Source organism: Mesoplodon bidens, assembly GCF_964165515.1.
Source record: "Mesoplodon bidens genome assembly, chromosome: 6".
In the NCBI taxonomy this organism is placed as follows: domain Eukaryota; kingdom Metazoa; phylum Chordata; class Mammalia; order Artiodactyla; family Ziphiidae; genus Mesoplodon; species Mesoplodon bidens.
In genome coordinates this window covers 734,803-760,199 of record NC_138162.1, presented here as the reverse complement: position 1 = coordinate 760,199, position 25,397 = coordinate 734,803, and the positions used below count along the sequence as shown (strand labels likewise).

Genomic DNA, 25,397 nt, shown 5'->3' with positions numbered 1-25,397 from the left:
TGCGCGGGTGTGGGTACGGCTGTCACGCCAGCCCAGGATCCTCCCTAAAGAAGTGGGCCACCGGGAGCAGGGGTCCCCAGGCCAGCGCGATCCAAGTCCTCAGTTCCCCCAAGAGCCATCTGGTGGGAACCAAGGCTGGGCTCTGGATGAGACCCAGAGGGGAGGGGTGGGACCGAGAGGAAGGCCCTGCAGGCCGGGGGGAGGGCCTCCTGGGGTGATCAGCTGGGCCCTCCCTGCTGTCACCGCTGCGGGGCTATGCCGAGCTTGCCGATGGGGCCGACACCCCGGCTGGCATCCTGAGTCTTGGGGCATGCTGGGCCCCAACCCCTGATGAAACCTGTCTGGTAGCTCCCGCCACCCTCGAGGCCTGTGACAGGCCCCGCCTGCGGCTGCAGGAGCCAGCCGCCCGGGGTCTCTGCCTGTGCAGGGTGGGGGCCGCTCCTTCTGCAGCCTCTGTGCCTGTGTGACCCTGGGGGCACCGAGTGTGGGAACGGGGCTGGGGGCCACGGAGCACAAAGGCCGGGGAGGGGCGGGGTCAGTGGCCGCTGCGCCTCTTCCTGTCTGTTCCTACGTCTGCAGTTGGCCATCAGGGTATAGGGAGGTTCTCCATGCTCGGGGACAGGCTGGGCATGGGCGCCCCGGCCGGCCCCTGGGTCTGGGAGGGCTCCGGGGCCCCCACCACTGCAGGCCCCCAAGGTGTGGGTGTGTGCGCTGGGGGGCCGCCGGCCCGGGGTCCCCCTCGCATGCCCAGGCCCCAAAAGCCCTCTGCCCACACCCGTTCCCGTGCCAGAGATCAGCCTGGGCGGCCTCCTCCTCTCTCTCAGGGCCCCTGCCCAGCCCTGGGGTCTCCCGGGGGGGTCTGTGAGCCTGTCCCCGAGGCCCAGCCTCCCGTAACTGCAGGCTCCCCCCCCATCACCCTCCCCTTCCTGGGGACCCCTGAGCTGGCTCTGCTGAGAGCTCCCTGAGGTGGGGTGACTGTCATCCTGCAGTGGCCTCCCCTCCTGGGGCCCACTTCTAAGGGCTGACGTCACTGGGGCCACGGCCCAATCCCCACCACAGCAGAGGGGGCCGGAGGGACAGAAAAATAGACGTTATGCCCGGCCACGCCTGGGCTCCTGCTTAGGGTTTTTTTTAAACTCAAATTTCTTTGATAAGATCCTTTCCCATGGTGGACAGCACTGGGAATGTCCTCTTGGCGGACGTTCCCGATGGACAATCCCAGGCCCAAGTCGCCAACTTCGTGGGCCATGACCCTGCCCTCTACGAGAGACCCACTGCCCCTCGCCCACTGGGCCCCGGGGTGGGCGGGCGGGCCACCTCCCTGTGACAGGGGCCTCCCCGACGTGGCCAGGCACACAGTCCCTCCAGCCTCACTTGCTCTGGCCTCGCACCCCGACGAGCAGCCCCGAGAGTGGCCGGGCAGGCTCTGGGAACGCTTCGTGTGTCAAGTGGGTTTCCCCTCTGGGAACGGCACCAAAATAGCAGAAGGAAGGAAAAGAAAATGGAAACTCAGCCTGGCGGCGGGAGCTCTCCAGGGAGGTGACCAGCTCTGGCCTGGGCAGGGGCAGCAGAGGCTCTGAGCCAGCGTCCAGGGTGCTCGGGCCCTCGCGGGTGCAGGACAGGACCCTGCCGGCTGAGCACAGCACGGAGGCGCTCCCTGGGTCAGTCCTAAGCGTGTGCTCCCTGCTGGCCGGCGGCCAGTGCCCTTTGATGTCCAGATGGGCTTAGGAGCCACCCTGGCCCTGGCCGTGGCCTCTCAGTGCAGAGCAGGGTCTGCAGCCACAAGGAGCTACTGGTCACTGGGCCTCAGGCCATCACCTCGGGGCATCTGTGCAGCCCCTTTTCTGGGCTTCTTGGGGTCCACCTGCGAGAGGGCCACTGGTTCCCCTGGGCCAGCCCCGAGGACAGCACTGCTCTGGCGCTGGACTGGGTGTAGGCGTAGCCAGCGTGCAGGGCTGGGCAGGCAGCCGTTCCTGGCCGCTGCTCAGGCTGAGCTCCTGAGGGGAGGCCGCGAGCACCGTGGCCGAGGGGCTCTGGGGGCAGGTGGGGAGAGCATGGCCCGAGGCGCCCAGCCCGGGTGCAGACACTGCTGCAAGTCGGCAGTGAGACTCCTCTGCTCGCCGTGACCAGCTCCACGGCCTGAAGACCACGGTGGGAACCAGTCCACTAACCCAGAGCCAGCTGGGTCCTCCCACCCTGCCCCAGATGCTTCTGTGGTGAGCGAGGCTGGGCTCAAATTCAGAAATCCGAGCTTCTCAGGGACCCCCTTCTCTGCCCGCCTGGCCCTGCCATGCCGGCCTTTTGGGGTCCTTGTGCACAGATGTAGATGTCCCCAAACAGCTGTCTGCCACCCAGGGAGGGTCCTGCCCTGGGGCACACCCAACCTGCCTCGCTCTGGAGCTGAGCCCCGCTGGAGGCTGCCGGACAGCCACGGGCCTCAGAGGCTCCCCGGCCCTGGGACCCCCTTCCCGACTAAGGCCCACTGGGCGCTGCTGCCCAGCCTCACACCCGGGCTCCCACCTGCCACCCGTGTGGCCGCACACACAGGTCTCTGCCTGGCGCCCCGCCCCACCCCCGGCAGCCCCGTGTGGCCACTGTTGTGGCCGCCTTCTGCTTCTGGGCCGTGAGCCGTGGACCCTGCCTCTGTCCTCACCAGCTGGGCACGTGTGGAATGCACATCTACCACAGAAGGACAGCGCTGGGCAGGGCCCCAGCTGGGCAGTGAGCCCCTTCCCCCCGCCCCAAGAGCTTGCTGTACCCCGGTGCGCCCTCCAGACCAGATTCCCGAGAGCCCAGACCCTGCACCTGCCGGGCCGCCGGCCAGGGGCTCAGCCTAAAACCTAGGCTCCCAGCCACGCCCTTGAATCGTATCCTGGATCCTCTGTGCCTCGCCTTTGCGCCCCGCCCCCCAAGCTGCCGCCACCCCTTACCTGGGCAGGTGCACCACCTGCTCCAGGTCTCCTGCCTCCCCGCCCTGCGGTTAGAATTCTGCAAATCTGTCCCGCCTGCTGCGGCCTCCCTGGGCCCCGCTGCCCCCTCGGGACTGTCTCCTGTCTCCCGGGGGCACTGGCTGGCCCCGCCAGGGTGCGGCTCTGTCTCTTGCCTTTGCACCAGCTCCACGCCCCCCCACGGGGCCCAGGTGGGGTGAGGGGAGCGGGGCCCTGGATGCTCTTCCCGCGAAGGGCAGTGGCCGCCTTCTGTGCCCTCACAGGTGCGAAGGCTCAGGCGCTCCCCAGCCAGTGGCCTGCGGCGCGAGTGGGGTTTTCCTCCTGGCTACCCAACTTCCGTTTTCTCAAGAAGACACCAGCAGAGGCTCTGAAAAGCTCAGGAAAATGCCCCCACAGGCCCCGCCTGACGTCCTGGGGTCTTTACAACACTTGCAGCCTTGAGCAGGGACCCGGTACCGTCCTCCCGAGCTCCAGCCCAAGGGAAAGCACTTCCCGCCGCCCAGCTTGGCCACCGTCCGTCCTGGCAGGGCAGGGGCCCAGCTTCTGCACAGACTGAACCCCAGGCCAGGCGGTGGGGGTCCAAGGACCAGAAAACAGGGGCTTCCCTCCCTCCTCCCTCCCTCCCACTCTGCTGGGCGCTGGCCCGGGGGGCTGTGCAGAAGCGCGGGGCCCGGCCGGCCTCCACGTGTACCCGGATGGGGGAAGCCAGGCTGAGCTGCCACCAAACAGCTGGGCTTGGGGAGCTGCTCCCAATGCAACATCGTCATGGCCTGAACTCCAGAATATTCTGGGGATAGCCAGCACTCTGCACGGGGACCGGCCCTGGCACTCCCTGCCCGCCGCACCCGTGCAGACCCCAACGCCGAGGGCAGCCATGCCCCAGCCTGGCAGGGCTGGGCCCAAAGGCCGCATCACCTCCCCTCAGCTGCACAGCTCAGGGCAGAGCACCCAGGCCAGCAGGGGAGCAGAGAGGGGCCCCTCCCTGGCGCCCAGGCTGCAGACTCCTCACGGACCTTAACCTTGGGGACGGCTGCCCCGACCTGGGGATTTCCTCAGCCAGACCTTTCTAGACATCAGGGTGGACCCAGCAGCAATCCGTGGCTCTGGACCTTGCCCTCGGAAAACGGGAACCGCCCCAGACAGAGGCACTTTGGTGGGTTCCCTGTATTCCCTCCAGAAGCCCCATAGGAGGCCAGCCCTGGGCCAGGAGGACATTCCCAACCCTGAGCGGACACCCGCCCTGAGCTGCCCTTTCACTCTCAGCTGCCCACCTTGGCCATGCGGGCCCCGACGCTCTGCCACCTCTTGGCCACAGACTACAGTGACCGCCCCCTCCCCACCCCCGCCAAGCTCCCCCGTGCCGTGGGCATGGGCGTCTGGGGGTGGCGGAGAGGAGAAACGCACAGACCAGGCAGTGGCCACAGCTCACATGAGCAGAAATGCCAAGGCCGTCCCGCCACCGCCAGGGCCTCGCGGGCCTCACCTGTCAGAGCCTGGGGCTTCCACACTGGCCCAGGGCCGGCAAGGGGCACGCAGCACCCACCTGGCAGCGGCTGAAGATGTCCGAGTGGGTGACACGCACGTTGAAATGCCTGATCACGGCTGTGGCTTGCTGCCGGGCCTTGAGGGAGCAGTCCACCGAGAGGCAGCGCCCAGCCCCAACCTGAGCCCGGAGCTGTGGACACGTGCAGCCGTCAAGCGGTGGGCCAGAACCCAGAGCCCACCCAGGCCCCGCCTTCCCAGCTCCAGGCCGAGAGCCTCCACTCTGCCCAGGGTGGGGCAGTGGTGCCGCTCAGCCCCCCTCCCACTGGCCCCACGGCAAGCAGACCCTGAGGTGTGGGCGGCTCAGGAAGTCGAGGCTCAGATGTGAGTCATCTGTGGGGTCCTCACCTTGTGGTACGGCAGCCCTGAGGTCAGGATGATCCTTCCCTCCTGCCTGGCAACCTGGGCAGGAGGAAAAACTGGCAGGTGAGGGTGTCAGGCCAACTCCTGGGGCTGGGGCTTCTTTTGCCCCCATTTCGTCAGCCCCCGCCCCCCCCTCCATGCCCCAGAGCTGTCTCCGCCTGGCACCTGAGTGGCCACCAGATTCACGCAGCCTGAGGCCGGGCATCGCCTCCTGTTATAGATTTGGTCTCAGAATCGTGCAGACACTTCACAGAATTGCAAACAAAATTAAATTTAAAAAGCAACCTCTAAAAACCCAAAGATGAAACAAGTGAACCACAAAGAGAGAAACATTCCAGATGACACGAAGCCACAGTGAATCGACCATGTATCTCTAGGGCTACAGACCCCAAATGAAAAATACCCGGCAGTAATACTATTGTTGGTGATATAACATCAACATTGCTATTCTGAAATATCTGTGTGTGAATTGTAACATGAAACAGATGGGTAACGCTGGTGTGGTGAGATCACACAATAAGCCCCAGATCTGAATGGAAAGCTTCAGATGTATGTTATATATATTTTTGATGTATGATATATATTTAAAAGTATTTCATCACTCTGCCTACCGCAAAGGCCTAGAAACAAGAACCAACCCTGCAGCCACGGGCACCCTCACCCAGACTGATTTCTAGACAGGGTCCATGCTAAAGGGAACCAGGCCTTTTTGGAGAAATAGCTGTTTCTAGATCTGAGGAGCTGGAGCATCTCCTTAGATCAGAAAGCAAAGAAGTTATCAAAAAGTCTACAAGCGTCATGTCAAAAGGACTCAGGATGGAAGCCCCCATATGCCACGGTGGGGTACAGTATCTATCAATGAGGTGACAACTTTGACGTGTCCAGCATGGTTCCTTAAAATTCATTAGTGATCTTTGGATAGTGTGAGGGGCCAACTCACCAACGTGAGAGCTGAACAGTGAAACTCAAAAGGAAATGTAGGGGAAAGTCATGACGTATTTGGCAATGATTTCTTGGCAATGGCACCAAAAGCAAAGACAACACAATTAAAAATAGATAAATTGGACTTTGTGAAAATTAAAAACTTTTGTACATCATAGGACACTATCAAGGAAGTGAAGAGATAACCCGCAGAATCGGCAAAAATATCTGCAAATCATTTATCTGATCAGGGATTAACATCCAGAATATATAAAGAACTCCTACACCTCAAAAGCAGAAAGAGCAAATAATCCACTTAAAAAATGGGCAAGGAAGGGACCTGAAAAGACAGTTCTCCAAAGACACACAAATGGCCAATGTGCACATGTAAAGCTGCTCAACGTCATCAGTCATCAGGGAAATGTGACGCAAACCACAATGAGACACCACTTCACACCCATTAGGATCGCTTTTATTTTATTTTTATAAAGGAAAATAAGTGTTGATGAGGATGTACAGCGATTGGGAGCCCTCATGAGGTGCTGGTGGGAATGTAAAATGGCGTGGCTGCTGTGTGAAACAGTGTTGCAGTTTCTCAAAAAATTAAACAGGAATTACCATATGATCCAGCAATTCTACTTCTGGGTATAGATCCAAAAGAACTGAAAGCAGAAACCTGAACAGGTACTTGTACATCAAGGTACACAGTAGTAGCGCTATTCACAATAGCCAAAAAGGTGGAAACAACCCAGTGTCCACCATCAGATGACAAAAACAAATACACACACACACACACACACACACATATATGTACAATGGAATTTATTCAGCTTCAAAACGGAAGTAAATTCTGACGTGCTACAGCATGGATGGACTTCGAGGACATTATGCTCAGTGAAATAAGCCAGACACAAAAGGACAAACATTATGTGATTCCACTAATATGAGGTCCCTAGAGGAGTCAAATTCACAGAGACAGAAAGTAAAACAGTGGTTACCAGGGGCTCTGTGGGAGGGGGAAAAGGAGAATGATTGTTTAATGCATATAGAGTTTTTGTTTGAGATGATGAAAAAGTTCTGGATATAGATAGTGGTGATGGTTGCATACATTATGAATGCACTTAATGCCACTGAATTGTACACTTAAATATGGTTAAAATGATCAATTTTATGTTATGTATATTTTACCACAATTAAAAAAAAAGCAATAAGTGGTTACTTCGTAGTGGTAACAAATATATATCTATGTGATTAATAAAAAACAAAATTAAAAACAAACACACACAATTGAAGTAAATATGAGGAAAGACCCAAACAAAAGGCAGTCAAGAGTAAAACCAGGAGTGACAAGAACGGAAGGCAGATGTCCCAACATCAACGACAGGTATAAGAGACAGTGGACTCTTATCAGAGTTCTGTCAAGCTATAGCTATAAACCCTGCAACATTCTTTGTCAGAAGAGAGAGGAAACAGAGTTTTCACGGAAAAATGGCCCCAATGAAAGGTCAAAGCAAAGGAAGTTCTTTTAGTGAAAAAGAGCCTGCTTTTTCTTGGAGTGCATGTGCATGTCCATACATCATAAACTCTAAAAGGGACAGAATACATAAAACAGATTTAATGATGTCTAATTTTTAGAACTAAGAAAAACCACAATGTGTTAAAAATACTGGAAAATAATAGCAGGTAAAATGGAAAGCAGGCAAGAAAGCTAAATTGACCTAAAGTCCCTGGATTAATTATAACTTTAGACTTTGTTAACTCAGAAATAAATGTTAAAATTTCTAGGCCAATCACTAAAAGAACAGAAATAGAATTTATAACTTTCAAACTAATAGAGGAAAAAAATAGAAACCAGGGTGAAAAAGACAAAAAAATATAAGAAATAAAGGGAAAAAAGATCAGAAGTAGGAGAAATAGAAAGCACAAATTAGTATAGTACAACTAAACACAAATTATATCAGTAATTACAATAAATGTAAATGGATTAAACTAATTGGTTGAAAAGCAAAGACTGTCAGACTAGATTTTTAAAAATCCAGCTAGAAGCAGCTTATAAGTACAGTAATACACCTAATAAGAGCAAAGAAAGGTTGAAAGCAAAAGGGTGAGAAAAGGATATAGAAATACTAACCAAAGAATGCTGGAGAAGTGGTATTAATATTAGTTCAAATAGACTTTACTGCAAAGAGCAGTACTAGAGCCAAAGAGGTTCACCTCATAACTGTAAAAGATTTCACTCAACAGGAAGATATAAGAATTCTAAAAGTTGTATGCATGTGCACCTAATAACAACTTTAAAACATATTAAGCAAATACTGACATGACTACAAGGAGAACTTGGTGAACCCACTGTCGAGTTCTTTGATAGAAGCAGGCAGAAAAACAACCAAACAAGATACACAGGATTTGAGCAAACATTAAGTAAGCTTGACCTATTGAGGGTGTGGGAGCAAGAGAGGGAAATGAACATAGCTGGAGGAGACTGTGTCCTTTTAAAGTCCACATGGAACATTTATAAAAAGGATCATCTGCTTGACTACACAGCAAGTCTTCACAAATATCTCAATCAGCAGTATACAGACTACAATTCAGATAGGTTAGAAATTGATTTTTAAAAGATAACTAAAAAGCTCCCAAACCCCAAGTTTTCTGAAACTGAAAAACAGCCTTTTAAAGAACTCAAGTCAAATAAGTAACTATAACAGATGCTCAAAAATTATTAGAACTAAAAAGTAATGAAAATACTACATATCAAAATGGATGGAATGCAGTGAAAACGTACTTCAAGAAAAATTTATTGCCTTGAATGTTTACATCATAAAATTTAAAAGGCTGAAAATTAAAGAGCTAAACACTCCACTTGGAAATAACCCCAAGCAAGCAAAAGGAAGGAAACTATAAAGATAAGAAGAGAAATTAATGAGACAAAAACCACAAGAATGAAATAGAAAGGATCAACAAAGCCAAATACTAGTTATTTGAAAAGACTTGGTAAGTTGACAAACCTCTGTGAGATCAGCAAAGAGGGGGAGCACAAGTGAGCCACAATCAGAATGAAGCTGACCACCTGCAGGTACCGTGGAGCTTTCACAGAGGAGCTGGACACCACCACGTACGTGAAACACTCTGTGAAATGGGCACATCCAGAAAAAGGTACGGACTACCAAGTGACTCAAGAAGATGCAGACAACTAAGTAGTCCTAAAACTATTAAATAAGAAAGGATCGGGCTTCCCTGGTGGCGCAGTGGTTGAGAGTCCGCCTGCCGATGCAGGGGACACGGGTTCGTGCCCCGGTCTGGGAGGATCCCACATGCCGCAGAGCGGCTGGGCCCGTGAGCCATGGCTGCTGAGCCTGCGCATCCGGAGCCTGTGCTCTGCAAGGGGAGAGGCCACAACAGTGAGAGGCCCGCCTACCGCAAAAAAAAAAAAAAAAAAAAAAAAGAAAGAATCAGAGACTCCTGGAAACGCCTCCCCCCCGAAACACCAGGCTGAGGAGGCCTTGCAGGAAGTCAGCCAATGTTTGAGAGGATAGTCCAAATGTTACTCAAAGCAGCAGAAAGCAGAGAGGAGGAAAAACTCCCCAGCTTGTTTATGAGGTGGAAGAGAAGATGGTGAGGAAGAGAAGTTCTGTGTCAGACACGGGCCTGGAGGCAGACCCAGCCACGTGACAGGCTGGCTAGGCTGGGTCCAGACTGAAAAGGTTCGTCACATCCACAGGTCACAGGGACGCTCTCAATGGCTGCAGAGAAAGCATCAGGTAGAATTCAGCTTCTTTCATGATGAAACGTGCAGCGGATATGGCAGCCGGGGAGCCTCCCCAGCCTGGTGTGGGGGCCTGGCAACCACCATGCTTCACGGAGAAACATTCCCTGTCAAGTCAGAACTGAGACAGACGGCCACGGTCACCACCTAGTCAACCCCACCTTGGGGGCCTCGACCACTGGGACAGGATAAGGGAAAGAAATAAGACCCATACAGACTGGAGAGGAAGGAATGAAACCATCCTGTTTGCAGAAGATATGTCCACAAAGAGAACCCCAACTGGCAGTCAGTTCAGTAGAATTTAAGAGACTTTTGCAAGGTTTCCAGATATAAGATCAATGCTCAGGCAACTAAGAACTAAAGGTCCACTGCAGTTCTGTGTATCTGCAGAACAGAAAGCAGCACCATGGGCTTCCCTGGTGGCGCAGTGGTTGAGAGTCCGCCTGCCGATGCAGGGGACACGGGTTCGTGCCCCAGTCCGGGAGGATCCCACATGCCGCAGAGCGGCTGGGCCCGTGAGCCATGGCCGCTGAGCCTGCGGGTCCGGAGCCTGTGCTCCACAACGGGAGAGGCCACAGCAGTGAGAGGCCCGTGTACCACAAAAAAATTAAAATTAAAAAAAAAAAAAAAAAAAAAAGAAAGCAGCACCACACGTCATGGCAACAAAGCAGAAGGTTCCTGGGGTGAAACCTCATAGACGCGGCAGGGCTTCGTGAAGAGCTTACAAAACGTGCGTGGAACCCTCGGAGAAGAGCGAGACCAACACTCACGCACAGAGGACTCGGCGTGATGACAGTCACTGTCCCCACCCTGGCTCACAGTGTCAGCGAGCTCCAAGCAAAGCCCACGGAGGGGCTGTTTCCAGACCATCACGGGAAGGCGGAGGCAGAGGGGGAGCGAGGTGGGGCTCCCCCTGCAGATGCCAAGGTGAACTGTGAGGCCAGAGGGAGGAGGACGGATGGCAGCAGGGTCCCCACACCACCCCTAGGTCCGGGGGTTCGCTGGAAGGACTCAGCACACCATCAGGGAAGGACAGGAAGCAGAACCAGCTCACAGCAAGCACCTGGGCGAAGCGCAGAGGAAACCACTGAAGCCCCGGAGCCTGCCTGGTGGAGTCGGCCTGTGCTGAGTCCCCCCTGCACGGCCACCGCAACACGCGTCACCGGGCAGACGCATTAGTGACTCAGCACCCACGGTGTGCGCTGCGGTTCAGTCACCCGGGCACCCTCTGCAACCCGGAAGGGAAGCAGGCGTCCACGCAGACCACACCGTCTGGACAGCTGGGGCATGATGAGCCCCTCCCACCACTCGGGGAAAGTTTTCCATCAGCTGTTTACCGGCCGGACCAACTGTGCCAGCGGGCCTTCCCAGGCCAGGGTCAGGCCTGCTGCTTTCTGCCCGGGGCACCTCACAGTACAAGGGCACAGGCAGCGAGCGAGCGTGTGGAAGGATGCTCAGCTGCACTAATGTTCGGAGGAAAGCGAGCCAAAGTGCAGCGAGATGTGACTTCCTGCCGACGAGACAGGCAAGACGACGGTGAAGCAGCGACCGCGAGTGTAACCTGAGTGTTGCCGTCCAGCGGCTCACGGGATGGAGCCCCGGCTGTGGTTCTGAGCTGCCTCAGCACCGCGGCCCCAGGACTGAGGGGCTTCCTCCTGGGCCCTCCCGGCCACCGGCCAGCCCCTCGGGCTCTCCTTCTGCAGGGCCTCCACGGGGAACCGCAGCCATGTTCCGAGGAGCCGGGCCGCATCACAGCACGGCCCACCAGTGGCCCCGTTAGCCCTGGGGGCCGGTCCTCAGTGCCCTGCGTCTATCAGACCAGCGGATCAGTCCCAGAGGCCCCAGAACCGCTCAGAGCTCACTTCCTGGAGACTCTTCTGGATGCACTTCCCTCCCCACGTCTGTATCCCTCGGGGTCCCCAGAGCAGCAGGACCGCCTGGAGGCACAGGGTCTACTGCAAGGAGCCAGCCGAGGATGAAGGCGGCGGCGGGGGGACCGTCGGGGCAGACGCTGCGCCACTGTCCGCACGTGGACTTGCTTCTCAGTCTAGCTCCTGCCAGGGTGGCTGCCCGGCCTGGCCATGTGCCCCCCAGCTTCTGCTCAGGCCGCGCCCGGGGAAGCCACCACTGAGCGTTGGCATCTTCCTCCACCCAGACGTCACGCCCCGGCTCCCCTTTGCCGGACGGCTCTTCGCTCAGCGGACTCCGTCCTCTCACGCTTGAGCCCAAGCAGCAGGAGGCCCAGGGTGCACCTCAGTGCGGCTTGGCTGGCGCCCCGGCTCATCCTTGAAAGGTCTACTCCCCGCAAGCGTGGACACAGCGCCCGGGCCCCTGCCCTGCGTGGCAGGACCCTCCTCCCTTCCCTCACCAGCAGTGCTGCCTTTCTTTAAAAAATGTTTATGAGTGTTAGCAGCGCTCATCATAGAAGACAAAACCCACAGTACAGCCCTTCTATACGAAACAGCCAGTGCATCCACTCGGGGGGTCTGGACAAGGAAACGCAGGATTGGGAAAGATCCACAGAAGAGAAAATGTAAACGGCCAAAGGGACACAGCAGCTCCCACGCTAGAGACGTCCGCGCCCAAGACCATCACAGGTGTGAGAAGTGCGCACAGTCACCCCGGCCCAGAATGCTGTCGCGAGCGCCACGCGGGTGGCAGTAAACCGTCCCACCCCCGCAGGGCGGGCACTGAGAACAAGGCCCTGGGGGCTCCGACCACAAGGCTGAGGGGACAAAGCCTCACGGGAGACGTGGGTAAAGTCCGTCTGTAACGCAGGGGCTCGAGCTGCAGCTCCAACCCCGGGAATAAGCACCTCGGTCCCCCTCCCACACCCCTTGGGAGGGCCCTGGGCCTGTGGCCTCCTGGGCTGCGATGTTCCAGGTGCCGAGGTCTAAGCCCCCGGCTCCAGTCCAGCCCCTGCTCGGCTCCCCCTCTGCTCCATCTGGGCCGTGGCGACCCCAGCACTTCCCCAGCCTCTCTGGCTGCTCCATCTCCCGTGTCTGAGGCATCATCACAGCAGCACTGCACTCCTGGCTCCCAGATCTACTGATTTTCTAACGTGGCCACAGCCACTTGAGCATGAACTCACACTCAGCTCTGTGGGGTGGGAGCGGGCGGGCCCCAGGGGCTCACGCACAGGACCCCCGGTGCTCTGGTGCCGGCGGCCCGGCTCTGGTGACGGACCCGCTTCCAGGCTCCTTCGCTGCCGCAGGATTCAGTCCCGGGGGCTGCTGGATGGAGGTCCATCTCCTTGCCCTGCGGCCCACACCGAATCCTTCCTGTGCTTTGAGTCTGATGATTGCCTTCCGTTTCTGCTGTCAAGGGCTCACGTGATGACACAAGCTCCACCCATATACTCCAAGGTCCTCCATCCGGGGCGGGCCCCTTTGAGGTCAGCTGACAAGTAAATCACACCTGCAACTCCCTTGGGCCGCATCATGTAAAACTTCAGAGGGTAACGTGGGAGTGCGGGTGCAGACTAGGGGCCAAACCCTGCCTTCCATCTGCTGGAGACTGGGGTACTCTTGGGGCCGGTTGGGAAGGCCCCTCCTCCCTGGGTCCTGTGACCGCTGACGCCTGGTCTGCGGTCCTCGAGATGCCAGGCTGGCCCTCCTAGTCTTAGCCCCCATAAGCTAGAAACAACCCTGGTTGGGGACAGAGGGGTTTCCGACAGGGACGGCGTCCAGAGCCACCCTAGGCACGACCACGTCCTCCTCCCCTGGGCACCAGGACCAGGCGTCCGGAAGAGACGGCTGTGAGGGGCCAGGGCTGGGGAGAGTGGACATCCTCGCACGGACGTGGGACTGGCACGGGAGGCTCCCGGCTTCCCCCTGCAGCCCCGGGCAGATCCCCTCTGCTCTTCCGGCCCCAGCTTCCTCATTACTGGGGGTGGGGGCTGCTGGGAGGACCCGGCTGGCAGTGCAGAGCATGGAGGGAAGGGCCACTGCTGACGACGCCCCACGGCTCTGCAGTCCCAGGGCCCCTGGCCAGCTCTGTGCTCCGGCCACCCACCTGGTGAGCCTGGGGACCCCTTCCAGAAGAATGTGTTCAAATTCATAAAAGAAACCACATATTAAAAGTCCAGGTTATGACCTGGCCACCTCTATGCTCTTTCACAGCTGCAGGAGTCACAGCAGACGAGAGTGGAAACAGCCCGAGCGTCTATCAGCGGCCAGGTGGATGGATCCACTGCGGTCCAGCTGACGGAACGTTATTTGGTAGTAAATAGGAGTGAAGCGCTGACAGATGCTACGACATGGCTGAGCCCGGAAAACATCACACTTGTGAAAGAAGCCAGGCCCGAAAGGCCACGTGCACGAGTCCATTGACATGCAGTGTCCGCAACAGGCAGCTCCCCGGAGACCGAAGGCAGGCTGCCAGGCGCTGGGGAAGGGGCACGGGGGACAACTTCACAGGTGATGAAAGTGGTTTAAAATTGACTGTGGTGATGGCTGCACAACTCTGGGAATGTACAATTGTACACTGTAAATTGTGTGGTGCGTAAATCACATCTCAGGAAACCTGGTAAAAAACGCTTACCAGCCATGTTCTAACCCCTGGATTCTGAGCCCTGCCGGGGTTTCTGCAGGGCCCTGGGGGGTTTGTGCCTCCAGCGGTGGTGTGAGCACCTGCTTCTCGGAGGAGGGGAGGGCCTCGCGGGCACACAGCGTTTCCAGGGGCCAAAAGACAGCAAGGGGGCCAGGACTACCCCGACTTTGCCTGTGTCCGGCCAACCCCCAAAGGATCCTCCAGGGCTCCACGCCTGCAGACCACAGGTGCCGGACCCACAGATGTCTCCACCCCAGCAACCAGGGGGGCCCCGCCCTCTGCCCCAGTGGCGCGGGGGTCCGTGCAGCTGGGGCCCTGCGGCCACCCCAGACACTGCGCCCTCTGCCAGCGGACACGGGAGGCCTGCTCACCTCGGCGGCCCTGCGGTGGTCCTCGCCGGTGGTCAGCACCAGCACGTCGATGCCCAGACGGCGGAGGCTCCGCGCCAGCCCCTGCAGCATCTGTCACACACCGCGCGGAAGGCCCTGGCCGGGACCTCGGGGGCCGCGTCCTCACCCGTGGGCACCTGCGACACAGCCCCGCTCAGCAGCTGTGGCCCGTCTGGGCCACCCTGGACCCAGTGGGGAGAGAGGGTCCCAAGGGCCGTGAGGTCAGCTCGTCCTGAGCAACGTGTACTCAGGCAGAAAACAGCAGAAAAGCAGCAAACGTGATACCAGGTCACCCACACTGGGCCCCAAGAGGGGCCGGCACACGTCTCCTGGGGGGGTGGTCGTGTGCACGCTGGAGCAGGGCCTGGGTCCCTGGGGCACACGGGGACACGGCCAGAGGCTGCCCTAGACCTCCTCCTCCCTTAGGAAGCTAACCCACGGCTCTGCTCTCCTTCCTTCCCGGTGGAGGGTCCAGCGTGCGGGACGCAAGCCCTCTGGACGGCTCTCCCCAACACCCCACACCCACCTGTAAGGTCCCAGTTCTAAGGACAGGGATCTCCCCGTAGGAAGCGTGATAAAGGAGCCCCGGGGGGCTTCGCCTACCTGCTGGGGCGAGGCCGAGGCCTTCTGAAGGGGCGGCAGCTCCCCAGCCCCCGCTCTCTCACCGCGTCCCAGCCTCAGGCTCCTGGTCAGGTCCCCCGACAGGTGGAAGCGGGCAGGCTCTCTGCACAGAGCCCAGTACACCTCCAGCAGGCAGTAGGCATCAGCGGCTGGGACAGGCAAGGTCAGCCTCAGCCTCCAGCGTGGGGACGATCGGGGGTGCGGGGTAGGGGTGCGGGGGGCGCCCACCTGCGTAGACCAGCTGCCCCTCGTCCAGCGGCCGCCGGTCCCAGTTGGAAAGCTGCTGCATCTTGTCCAGGGGCTTGCCCAGCACCTGCTGCACCAGGAGGCTGAGGCCCCGCGGCCCTGTGGCCCCGTCCACACCTGGGGCTGGCCTGTCTGCTGCCCGCATCTGCAAGACAGCACCCCCTTGGGGGTGAGGGGCCCGCCCCAGAGGGAGGATGGCCACCGCACGCGCCTTGGCCGCCCCCCGAGGAGCCCTGTGCGTCCTCCATGGCGGACGGTGCCGCAGGAGGAGAGTGCTGGCGGCCAAGGCAGGCTGTGTCAGGGTCTCGGGGCCGTGGTTACCTGCCCACGGGTCAGATCTGAGGCCACGCCTTAAGCCCCAAGGGTGTGTGCTGAGAGCTCCTGGGTTGGGGGGTGGTAGGCAGAGCCGGGCTGGTTCTGGGGAAGCGTGGGGACGTGTGGTGACACGCCCTCCCTGGGGGACCCTGTGCCCTGGGTCCCTGGTGACCTGTGGCCAGGGAGCAGGGCCGGGGCCAGCCCAGAAGGCACAGAGAGGCCAAGGACAAGTCCCGGCCCACAGATACCCCGCCAGCCCGAGGTGAGACCCCTGCCCCGGTATCGCTGTGCAGGCGGCTCAGCACGGAAGGGAGCCCCCCGCCCTCAGCATCCCCCCGGCGCTGACCTGCCTGTGCACCTGCAGCAGGTCCACGCTGCCCTGCAGCTGCTTCTTGGCCTGGGCCAGGGCCGGGCAGGAGGCACCCAAGCTCCGCAGGTCCCCCGCCATCCCGTAACCTGTGGGCGGGGGCCGTCGCTGTGATGGGCACCCAAGGAAGGGGCCCTGGCCTCACCCTGACACCCTCCCCTGGGCAGGCAGGGCTGCGGTGCGGGGCCGGGGGCTGCGCTCACCCAGCTTGGTGATGGAGGGGTCCGCGAGCAGCCGGGACACCAGCCGGGAGAAGGCCTGGGGCGCCTGCCCTCCTGCCGGACTTGAGAGCCGGGGCAGGTCCAGCAGGAACACGCGGCCCTCCACGGCCACCTGCATGAGCGACGCCCGGGGCCGGCCCCCGGCTCCGAACGAGGGCCTCCACTCCAGGTCCATGCCGACCACCCGGCCGGGCTGCAGACAGAGGGGCTGGCGTGAACGGCACAGCCAAAGACCGGGAGGAGGACACGCCAACCTGCCTGGCCGCCTGAGGGCTGATGTCCAGGGGAGGCGGCCTCTGTGGGGAGATCTGGACCGGCCCTGCGAGCGCCCACACGAGGGGTCGAGCGCCACACCGATGCTCAGGACTCAGGCCCAGAGTCCTTAAGCCAGGGTGCCCGGTGGGGACAGAGCCTCAGGAGGCCTTGGTGAGCAGCCCCCGGAGCCGGCTGCCCACGGGAGTCAGGCACCCACCTGCAGGAGCTCGTCCTGGTGCCTGGCCAGGTCCTCCCACGAGGCCAGGAAGCAGAGCTGCTCCCTGGGGATGGGCAGCTGGTAGTAATCGTCCTTCCCGTCCTCCAGGGGGGCCTCGGCCGTCCTGGGGAGGAGCAGGGCTGCAGCACCGCCCCCACCAGGGCCCCCACAGCCCGGCCTGACCCCAGGGGCAGGCGAGTGCTCAGGGCCCGCGCGTGGGCCGGGGTCTACGCGGTCTGCCCCCCACGCCCCTGCCCTCGCAGACTGCAGGCGACCGGGTCCTCAGGCCCCTGGGAGTACCTGGCCGGCTGAGGGATCTGGCCCCGGGGTCTCGCTAGCACCCAAGGGGCAGACCCGCCTGCCTCCTGCTGTGTGTCTGCATTCTGCCTGCGCCCCTGCTCGGCTCTCCCGTGCTTCTGATTCCCAAACCACCAGCACGTACGACTCGTGGCCACTTTCGAGGGCAGGGGCCCAAGGGCGTCCTCCTGTGGGCCCTCCGAGCCTGGGGACGCTCACCTCTCCTGGATCCTGAGTTGGCGGAGCTCTGCAGCCACCGAGGCCGGGAATCGCTCCTCGGGTAGCAGGAGGTCCAGGGCGCACTGGGCGACCAGGGCCGCGTCGTCGTGAGACACCAGCAGCTGCAGCAGCTGCTCCTGCAGCCACTGGTCCTGCCCCACGAGGCCCTGGGGGACGGGATATGGGCTGCTCGCCTGGTCTGCCCTAAGGGGGTGGGCCCATCCAGGCAGCCCCCAGACCCAGATCTGCCCCTTAGACTGGCCCTGCATCCCCCCTCAGACCCCAACCCCCCACCAGACCCGGCCCTGACCTTCCTGCTAAGACCTGGCCCTGACCCTGACTCAGACCTCGCCCTGACCTCCCCGCTCAGACCCGGCCCTGAGCCCTTTATAAGCAGGTGGCTGTCCTCTGAAGACCAGCAGTTCCTATGACTGAGGCTCCATGGTGACCGAGCTGGCTTGAACCAAGGTGCTGAGGGGCCTGGAAGTGTCAGAGTGAAGGGTCGCTGTCCTGAGCCCACGGCCCGTCCTGCTACCCACTCCGCCTCGGCCTTTCTCCGCACGCACGAGCCCCCGCCCAACACCGCGGCTCTGCTCGCCGGCCTGGGACCAGCACCGCCTCCCTGAGCATGGTCTGCCCCGGCCCTCACCACCAGCATCTCCCCTCGGCACCTCCTCACCCCTGCCCCTGGGTGGCCGCTGTGCCGGGGAGGGTGAGGCCACGGAACACCCTTGCACCCACTGTGCCCTTGGGGAGGCAAGGCCCGGTACGGAGCAAGAGGCCCACGTGGCCCACAGGGGTCCCAACAGGGGTGGGGTGTCCGCGTCTGCGAGGTCACAGGTCGCTGTGGGCCCCACCCTCCTGAGGAGTCCCTGCTGGCCGGCAGCGGGGCCACCTCCCCACACGGCTCTGTCCCCAGCAGCCTCAGGCCGTCCGTTTCCCGCAGGCCGCAGGTTCCCACGTGGACAATACGTGGAAGCCCCTCACATTCTTCAGGATGTCCGCTGCCCTTCCGGACGGCTCGGCCTTGGCACCCAGGAGGGACCGGCCTTCCGGGCCTTGCCTGGGGGTCCGCGTTCCTCTCCGGTGACTCACCACCCCCTGCCCGGTCACTCCGGGGGCGGCTCGGCACTGCCCTCCACTGGATGCTGCGCAGGCACCGGGCCCTGCGCGTGCGCGCAGGAGGGAGGGGACCCCCCCCCCATTCCACTGACCACTGCAGAGCTCCTGTGCACACGGCACCCGGGACCCCCAAGAGCCCACCTTCCTCCCAGGCCGATTCACCTGGGGCTGGGGACAGCTCTATACCTGCGATGACCCCCACTCCAGCTCTGGCCTGAGGACAGAGGCTGCAGGACGACACTGTCCACGCCACTACCCCCATGGGGTCACAGTCCCTAGGCCCTCCGTGTCCCCACATCACCCCAAGGGGCGCCTGCCTCTTTCTCGGGGTCTTCAGGCTCACCAGGCCTCGGGGCCCAGGGCCATGGCAAGCAGGGCGCCTGAGGATGGTCTGGAACTTCCTCTCCGTGAACCTCTCCTCATCCAGCGCCTGAGAGCTCTGTTCACAAGTGGTGAAGGAGGGTCTTGGACCCCCGGCCGCTCCGACCCTGCCCCATGGTGGGGGGGGTGTCCTCGCGCACTGGGACCCTCTGAACTCACCTGCACATGCTCGGCCCAGCTCTCCCGAGATACGCTTCTCTGCAAAAGTGGACACCAGTGCAAGCCTTCTTAGCGGCAGCCCCAGGAGCACAACAGCGGGCCTCGCTCGGAGCCCCTCTCCACCCTGGGCCCCAGTCCACACACCTCTACCAGCCGCTTGTAGCACAGATACCGCAGGGCGGCCAGGCGCTGCTGGGTGATGACGTTGGGACACAGGGCTGAAAGAGAGGGCGGGCTCTGGGCAGGGCTGGGACGGAGTGCGTACGGGATGGGGCAGGGGTCGGGGCTCGTGCGGCTCTGCCTGTCTTCCTCCTCCCCTCTGCCCCCCACCCGCCCCACGGGCGGCCTCCATTCCACCCGCCTCAGAGTGGCCCTCCCAGCCCTGAAGGAGGGTGCCCCGCCCCCGTGCAGCACCCCAGAGCCCTCCATGCGCCCTCCGCCCGCACCTGCCGGGCCCATCCTCCCTTTGGGTCTCCCGGACGCCCACCTCTCAGGGTCTTCCTGCCTTGTCTCCAGGCAGCTGGAGCCTTTGCTTCCTGCCCCCACCCAGAACGTGAATTTCTCGAGGAAGGGGTGGTCTTGCTCATGTGTTCACAAACTATGCTTACCTGTTGGCCTCACCTTCATATTCTGTTCAGAGCCCAAGGGGGCCTGGGAAGGGCACCCACTGTCCACTCACCCACTGTCCACCCCCTTGGCTGCTGCTCCTCCCTCCTGGGGCCAGCTGTCCTTGCAGCCTGGTGGTCTGGGGGGGGATGCTGACCACAGAGCCTGCCCACCTGCACCTCCCAGTGGGGGCCCCGGCCTTCCCCAGACCCTGGCCAGGACCCCATGCTCTCGAGGGGCCGCGGCCGCCCCAGCCAGGACTGCACAGCCAGCACAGGAGCACCCTTGCTACAAGGACGCCGTCCGAGCACACAGAGGTCAGGGCTGCCCAGAGGCTGGGGCCTGCCAGCTGCCCCTCAGCCTTCCCTCCCGCTTCCTGCCGAGGCAGGGACACAAGACGAGAGGGCTCCAGACCCACGGACGTGCCCCACAGGCCGCTCGGGAGCCTGGACGAGACTGCAGCAGGGAGGGAGGGACGGATGAACGAGTTACTCCGGGCAGGAGAGACGCTCAGGACAGAGACAAAGGTGTCGAAGCTGCTGCAGGAGCCAGGCTCACTCAGATGGAGACAGACAGACACCAGCTTTCCTGACATTTCTACAATGCTATGCATCACTTTGCCAATGAGATACTTTGTCAAAAGCCTATGGATACAGTATCACATCGACAGAAGGCATTCAGGCCGCAGCCTGCACTGATGGTTCATCCAAACCCAAACGTAAAGGAAAAGGCGCAGGTGGGTCAGGCCCAGCCACTTGCCAGAGGCTGCAAACTGGAAACAACCCAGACGTGCCCTGCTGACTCTGCCCAGCCACTGGGGGCTCCACCGGGACCCAGGCCTGGGGAGGGCGGGCTGGGGGAGCTCAGGGCTGAGGGGTGAGCGGGCCCTACCCTGCATCGTGTCTGACTCTGTCCTCCCAAGGAGGGCATGGGGTCAGTCCACGTGGAGGCTCACGCCGCAATGGTGGATGCCCAGCAAGGACCGTGGGGGGCGTTGGTGCCCCTCCCTCGGGGGGGTCAGCTTTTAGGACATTGGAAACACTGGCCTGTGTTGTCTGAAATTAGGAACTGCCAGGTCTACTGAGAAGAGGCAGCCCTGCACTGTGAGGCCTCCTGGCTGGGACAGGTCCCTGGAGCCAGCTGGGGGGCTACAGAAGAGGCCTGGCAGCGCATATACCCAGGAGGGGGCCTGGTGGCACCTATCTCCCCAGCAGGGCTGCTGGCTGAGGCCCCACGGAAAGAACCTGCCGCTGCCCTCCTGTCCGCACGATCAGCAGGGAAGGCCCCACCTGTCCCGCGGGCTCCGGGCACTCAACTGCTCCAGCCTTGGGCCCGGCCGAGACCTGTGGGGAGGGATGGACTCTCCCCAGGCGGGCACGCCCTGTCCTGGGAGGCACGCAGCTAAGGCCAGCCTGAGGCCGCCAAAGGCTGCTCTGGTGCCAGGGCTGGCCCACCATGGCCATGATGTGGCCCCTGAAGTCAAAGAAAGGTGTGACAGGGCTGCTGGATGGTGGGCTGCCCCACACACAGCCCGCCCACCATGCCTGGCTCTGTGGGCCTCCTGCCCACCTCCTTCCCCAGCCCTCGAGGTTCTGGTCCTGGTCCTGGGTGGGCGGGGCCCTGCCTCAACCAACCACCACCAGCCTAGCGGGAGGCCCTGGCAGCCGGGGCCTGGATGTCCCCACCTCACGTTCCCACCGGGCAACGCTCTCAGAGCTCCCTGACTGGGTGCCCAGGGCAGGTGTGCAGGTGAGCCTGGAGGCCCCTGTGCCTGGGTCGGGGGTCCCTCCAGCCCATTCCCTTGGCTTCAGCTCAGGGACAGGTCCCCAGCTGCAGGGCGGTGGCGCTGCACTCCAGTCTTCCTGGCCCCTCAGAGCCCAGCACCCCCCAGCGGTCTGTGTTGTCGGGACCTTCCTCAGAGCTCCTGAGTCTAAAACTCACCCTTTGGGTTTTAATCAGCAGCCTGAGGGGGGCTGGCTCCTTCCTGCCCAGCCAGGCCTCTGAGGTGGGCTCCTGTGCCTCAGGTGGAGTGCCAACCACCACCCCCCACCGCCAGCGCAGCCCGTGGCCCTGGCTCCCAGGGCCCTGATGCACCTGCGCCGCTGGCCTGGGTGGTCCCACCCCTCCTGCTTCTCCCTTCTGCGCACGTGGTGCCTCCAGAGGAGCTGAATCAAAACCTGTCAGTGGGGACTTCCCTGGTGGCGCAGTGGTTAAGAATCCGCCTGCCAATGCAGGGGACATGGGTTTATGCCCTGATCCGGGAAGATCCCACATGCCGCAGAGCAACTAAGCCCGTGTGCCACAACTACTGAGCCTGTGCGCCACAACTACTGAGCCTGCGCTCTAGAGCCTGTGTGCCACAACTACTGAAGCCCACGTGCCACAACTACTGAAGCCCGTGCACCTAGAGCCCCGTGCTCCGCAACAAGAGAAGCCACCGCAAGAAGCCCACGCACTGCAATGAAGAGTAGCCCCGGCTTGCTGCAACTAAGGAAAGTCTGCGCGCAGCAACGAAGACCCAACGCAGCCAAAAATAAATAAATATATAAATTCCTTTCTGGGGGCAGGCAGCTTCATCAGATGATTTCTCAAGGTTGGCAGGTGCAAAGTTAGCCTGCAAGGCAGACAAACCAGACAAGGACCAGAGACAGTGCTGAAGTTTAGATACAGACCATAACACAGCCAGGAGCACGGCACGCAGAGACAGAAAAAACAAAATCAGAAATGTCTTCAGGCAACGGGAAGCCATACAAAGGGAAACAGCGGATCTGAAAAAGAACCAAACTATAAATTCTAGGGCTGAAAACGTAACAATCGAAATAGAAATAGTGGATGGATTTCATAGTACATTGGATACAGATGAAGAGAGAACTAGTAAAGTGAAAAAGACAGCAGAAGCAGTTACCAGGATTAGACAACACGGAAGAAAAGGGATGAAAAGTATGTAAGAAAGGAACATGGAAGAAAAGTATGTAAGAAAGGAACATGGAAGAAAACACATGGAAGATACGGGGACTCAATATACATTCAGAGTCCCAGGAAGAGAACAGAGGGAAGACAGGGGAAGGAGGCAATATCCGAAAGAGGTAATGACTGAAAAAATTCGAGAGCAGATTGAAGACACCAATCCACAGATTCGAAAGCCCAATAAATCCCAAGCAAGACAATTAAAAAGAAATCTATAACTAGGCTCCTCACAGTGAAACTGCAGAACACCAAAGACAAAGGGAAGAGTCTAAAGGTATCCAGAGAAAAAGAGAGATTACTTTCAAAGGGGAGAAGTTAGATCTCTTCCCAACAACACATTTCAACCCAAAGGACTGACATCATACCAAGCATGGTCCCTGATCACAGTGAGATTAACAGACCACACCAGAAAGATAACCCAAACTATCATAGCTTAGAAATTAAAAACACTTCTAGGGCTTCCCCGGTGGCGCAGTGGTTGAGAGTCCGCCTGCCGATGCAGGGGACGCGGGTTCAATCTCTGGTCGGGGAACTAGATCCCACATGCACGCCACAACTAAGAGTCTGCATGCCACAACTAAGGAGCTCTCGAGCCTCAACTAAGGAGCCAGCACAACCAAAAAAACAAACAAAAAAAGAAACGAAACACACTTCTAGTTAGTTCATGGGTAAAAGAAAAAAATTATAATAGAAATTTAAAGTGTCTTGAGCTGGACAATAATAAAAATAATACATATTGAAACTTGGGGAATATATTCAAGAAGAAAGAAGGCTTAAGATTCAGTTTAGTGGGCTGAGCAGGGCATACAACAGACAGGATCAAAAAAACCAAAAGGAGGGCAATGAAAGCAAAAATCAACATATGTGCTACATCAAACAAAACCTGCACAGCAAGGGAACAATCAACAAAATGAAAGGGCAACGTTCGGAGTAGGAGAAAATGTTTCCAAACCACGTACAGATAAGGGCTTAATATCCAAAATATATAAAGAACTCATAAAACTTAGTAGCAAAACCCCCCAAATAATCTGAATTAAAAAATAGGCAGGGGAGGGCTTCCCTGGTGGCGCAGTGGTCGAGAGTCCACCTGCCGATGCAGGGGACACGGGTTCGTGCTCTGGTCTGGGAAGATCCCACATGCCGCGGAGTGGCTGGGCGCGTGAGCCATGGCTGCTGAGCCTGTGCGTCCAGAGCCTGTACTCCGCAACGGGAGAGGCCACAACAGTGAGAGGCCCACGTACCGCAAAAAAAAAAAAAAAAAAAAAAAAAGACAGGGGAACTGAAGAGATATTTTCCCAAAGAAGACACACAGATGGCCAACAGGCACATGAAAAGATGCTCAACATCACTAATCAGGGAAATGCGAATCAAAACCACAATGAGACATCACCTCACACCTGTCAGAATGGTCATCATCCAAAAACCAACAAATAACAAATGCTGGCGAGGGTGTGGAGAAAAGGGAACCTTAGTACATTGTTGGTGGGAATGTAAGTCATTGCAGCCACTCTGGAAAACACTGTAGAGGTTCCTCAAAAAATTAAAAATGGGGGCTTCCCTGGTGGCGCAGTGGTTGAGAGTCCGCCTGCCGATGCAGGGGACACGGGTTCGTGCCCCGGTCCGGGAAGATCCCACATGCCGCGGAGCGTCTAGGCCCGTGAGCCATAGCTGCTGAGCCTGCGCGTCCGGAGCCTGTGCTCCGCAATGGGAGAGGCCACAACAGTGAGAGGCCCGTGTACCACAAAAAAAAAAAAAAAATTAAAAGTGGAACTACCATACGATCCAGCAATTCCACTTCTGTGTATGTATTCAAAGGCTATGAAATCACTCTCTCAAAGAGATACCTGCACCCCTACATTCACTGCAGCATTATCCACAACAGCCCAGACACGGAAATAACCTGAGTGTCATCGACAGATGAGTGGACAAAGAAGCTGAGGTGTAAATATAAAACGGAACATTACTCAGCCATAAAAAAGGAGTCCTAGGAATACCTTATGACAGTACATTTGGAACTGTAAGTGACATAGACAAACTCCCTGAAAAAAAACCCCACAGCTGATGAATCAATAGTCATGTTTCCACAATGAAAAGCAATCCAGGTTCACAGGCCATTTCCCCTCAACTTCTCAGGAAGAAAGAATTCCAATCTTAGACAAACACCCTCAGTTTAAAGAAAGGACAGGCCTTCATCCACTGCCTGTTCAGAGGCCAGCTTAACCGTGTACACAAAGCCAGAAACAGACATTTCAGGAAGGCAAAGCCTACATCCAGCTTCAGTTGGCAAACGAGACCTAGCAGTCTACGTAAGTAGCAACACAACCCGGCAGAGACGGGGCCATGGCAGGGATCCAAGATTCATTTAATGTTATATAGTCAATCAACCTAATCCACCCCATGGACAGACCAAAGGGGGAAAAGCATAGCATCAGCCCGACAGGTGCAAAAAGAGTATTTGATAAAATTCCACATCCATTCCTGATCAACACTCTCATGGACCAGGAAGTGAGAAGAATTTCCACAGTCTCATAAAGTGAAGCTATAAAACACTGTCAGTGAGACTGCTCCTCTGAGAGAGTGTCCGTGATCACCAAGGGGGAGGGGGCAGGGAGCACGGTGTAGGCGCGGCCTCGGTGGTCCTCACCCACGGGACCCAGACTCCCAGGGGCACCCCAGGTGGGCAGATGCTGAGGGGAAGCAGGGAGGAGACGGGAAGGGAGCTGGGGGTCGGGAGACCCTGGTCCGCCTGAACCCCCGGCGGCACCAGCCTGGCACCCGCCCCAGCGCAGGGTGTGGGGGCCCCACTCACCAGGGTCCAGGCCATGCTGCTCCAGCAGTCGCAGGACCTGCCGACCCAGCGCTCTGGGGCTCAGCCTCTCCAGCCTCAAGGTCGTCTGCGGGTACCTTCTGCAGGAGAGAGACACGGC

The 25,397-nt window shown here is 58.9% G+C and overlaps 1 protein-coding gene across 1 annotated transcript in view; it reads right to left on the bottom strand.

Annotated features, from left to right (window-relative positions):
* The window catches only part of EXD3 (exonuclease 3'-5' domain containing 3), an 82,275-nt gene that overhangs the window by 16,105 nt on the left and 40,773 nt on the right, over positions 1 to 25,397 (bottom strand). The window contains 13 exon segments of the mRNA XM_081238060.1: positions 4,492 to 4,623; positions 4,839 to 4,892; positions 14,460 to 14,551; positions 14,554 to 14,614; positions 15,081 to 15,247; positions 15,327 to 15,489; positions 16,006 to 16,115; positions 16,230 to 16,440; positions 16,720 to 16,843; positions 17,236 to 17,402; positions 18,898 to 18,936; positions 19,042 to 19,115; positions 25,280 to 25,377. Of these exon segments, the coding sequence (XP_081094186.1) occupies positions 4,492 to 4,623; positions 4,839 to 4,892; positions 14,460 to 14,551; positions 14,554 to 14,614; positions 15,081 to 15,247; positions 15,327 to 15,489; positions 16,006 to 16,115; positions 16,230 to 16,440; positions 16,720 to 16,843; positions 17,236 to 17,402; positions 18,898 to 18,936; positions 19,042 to 19,115; positions 25,280 to 25,377 (1,492 nt within the window).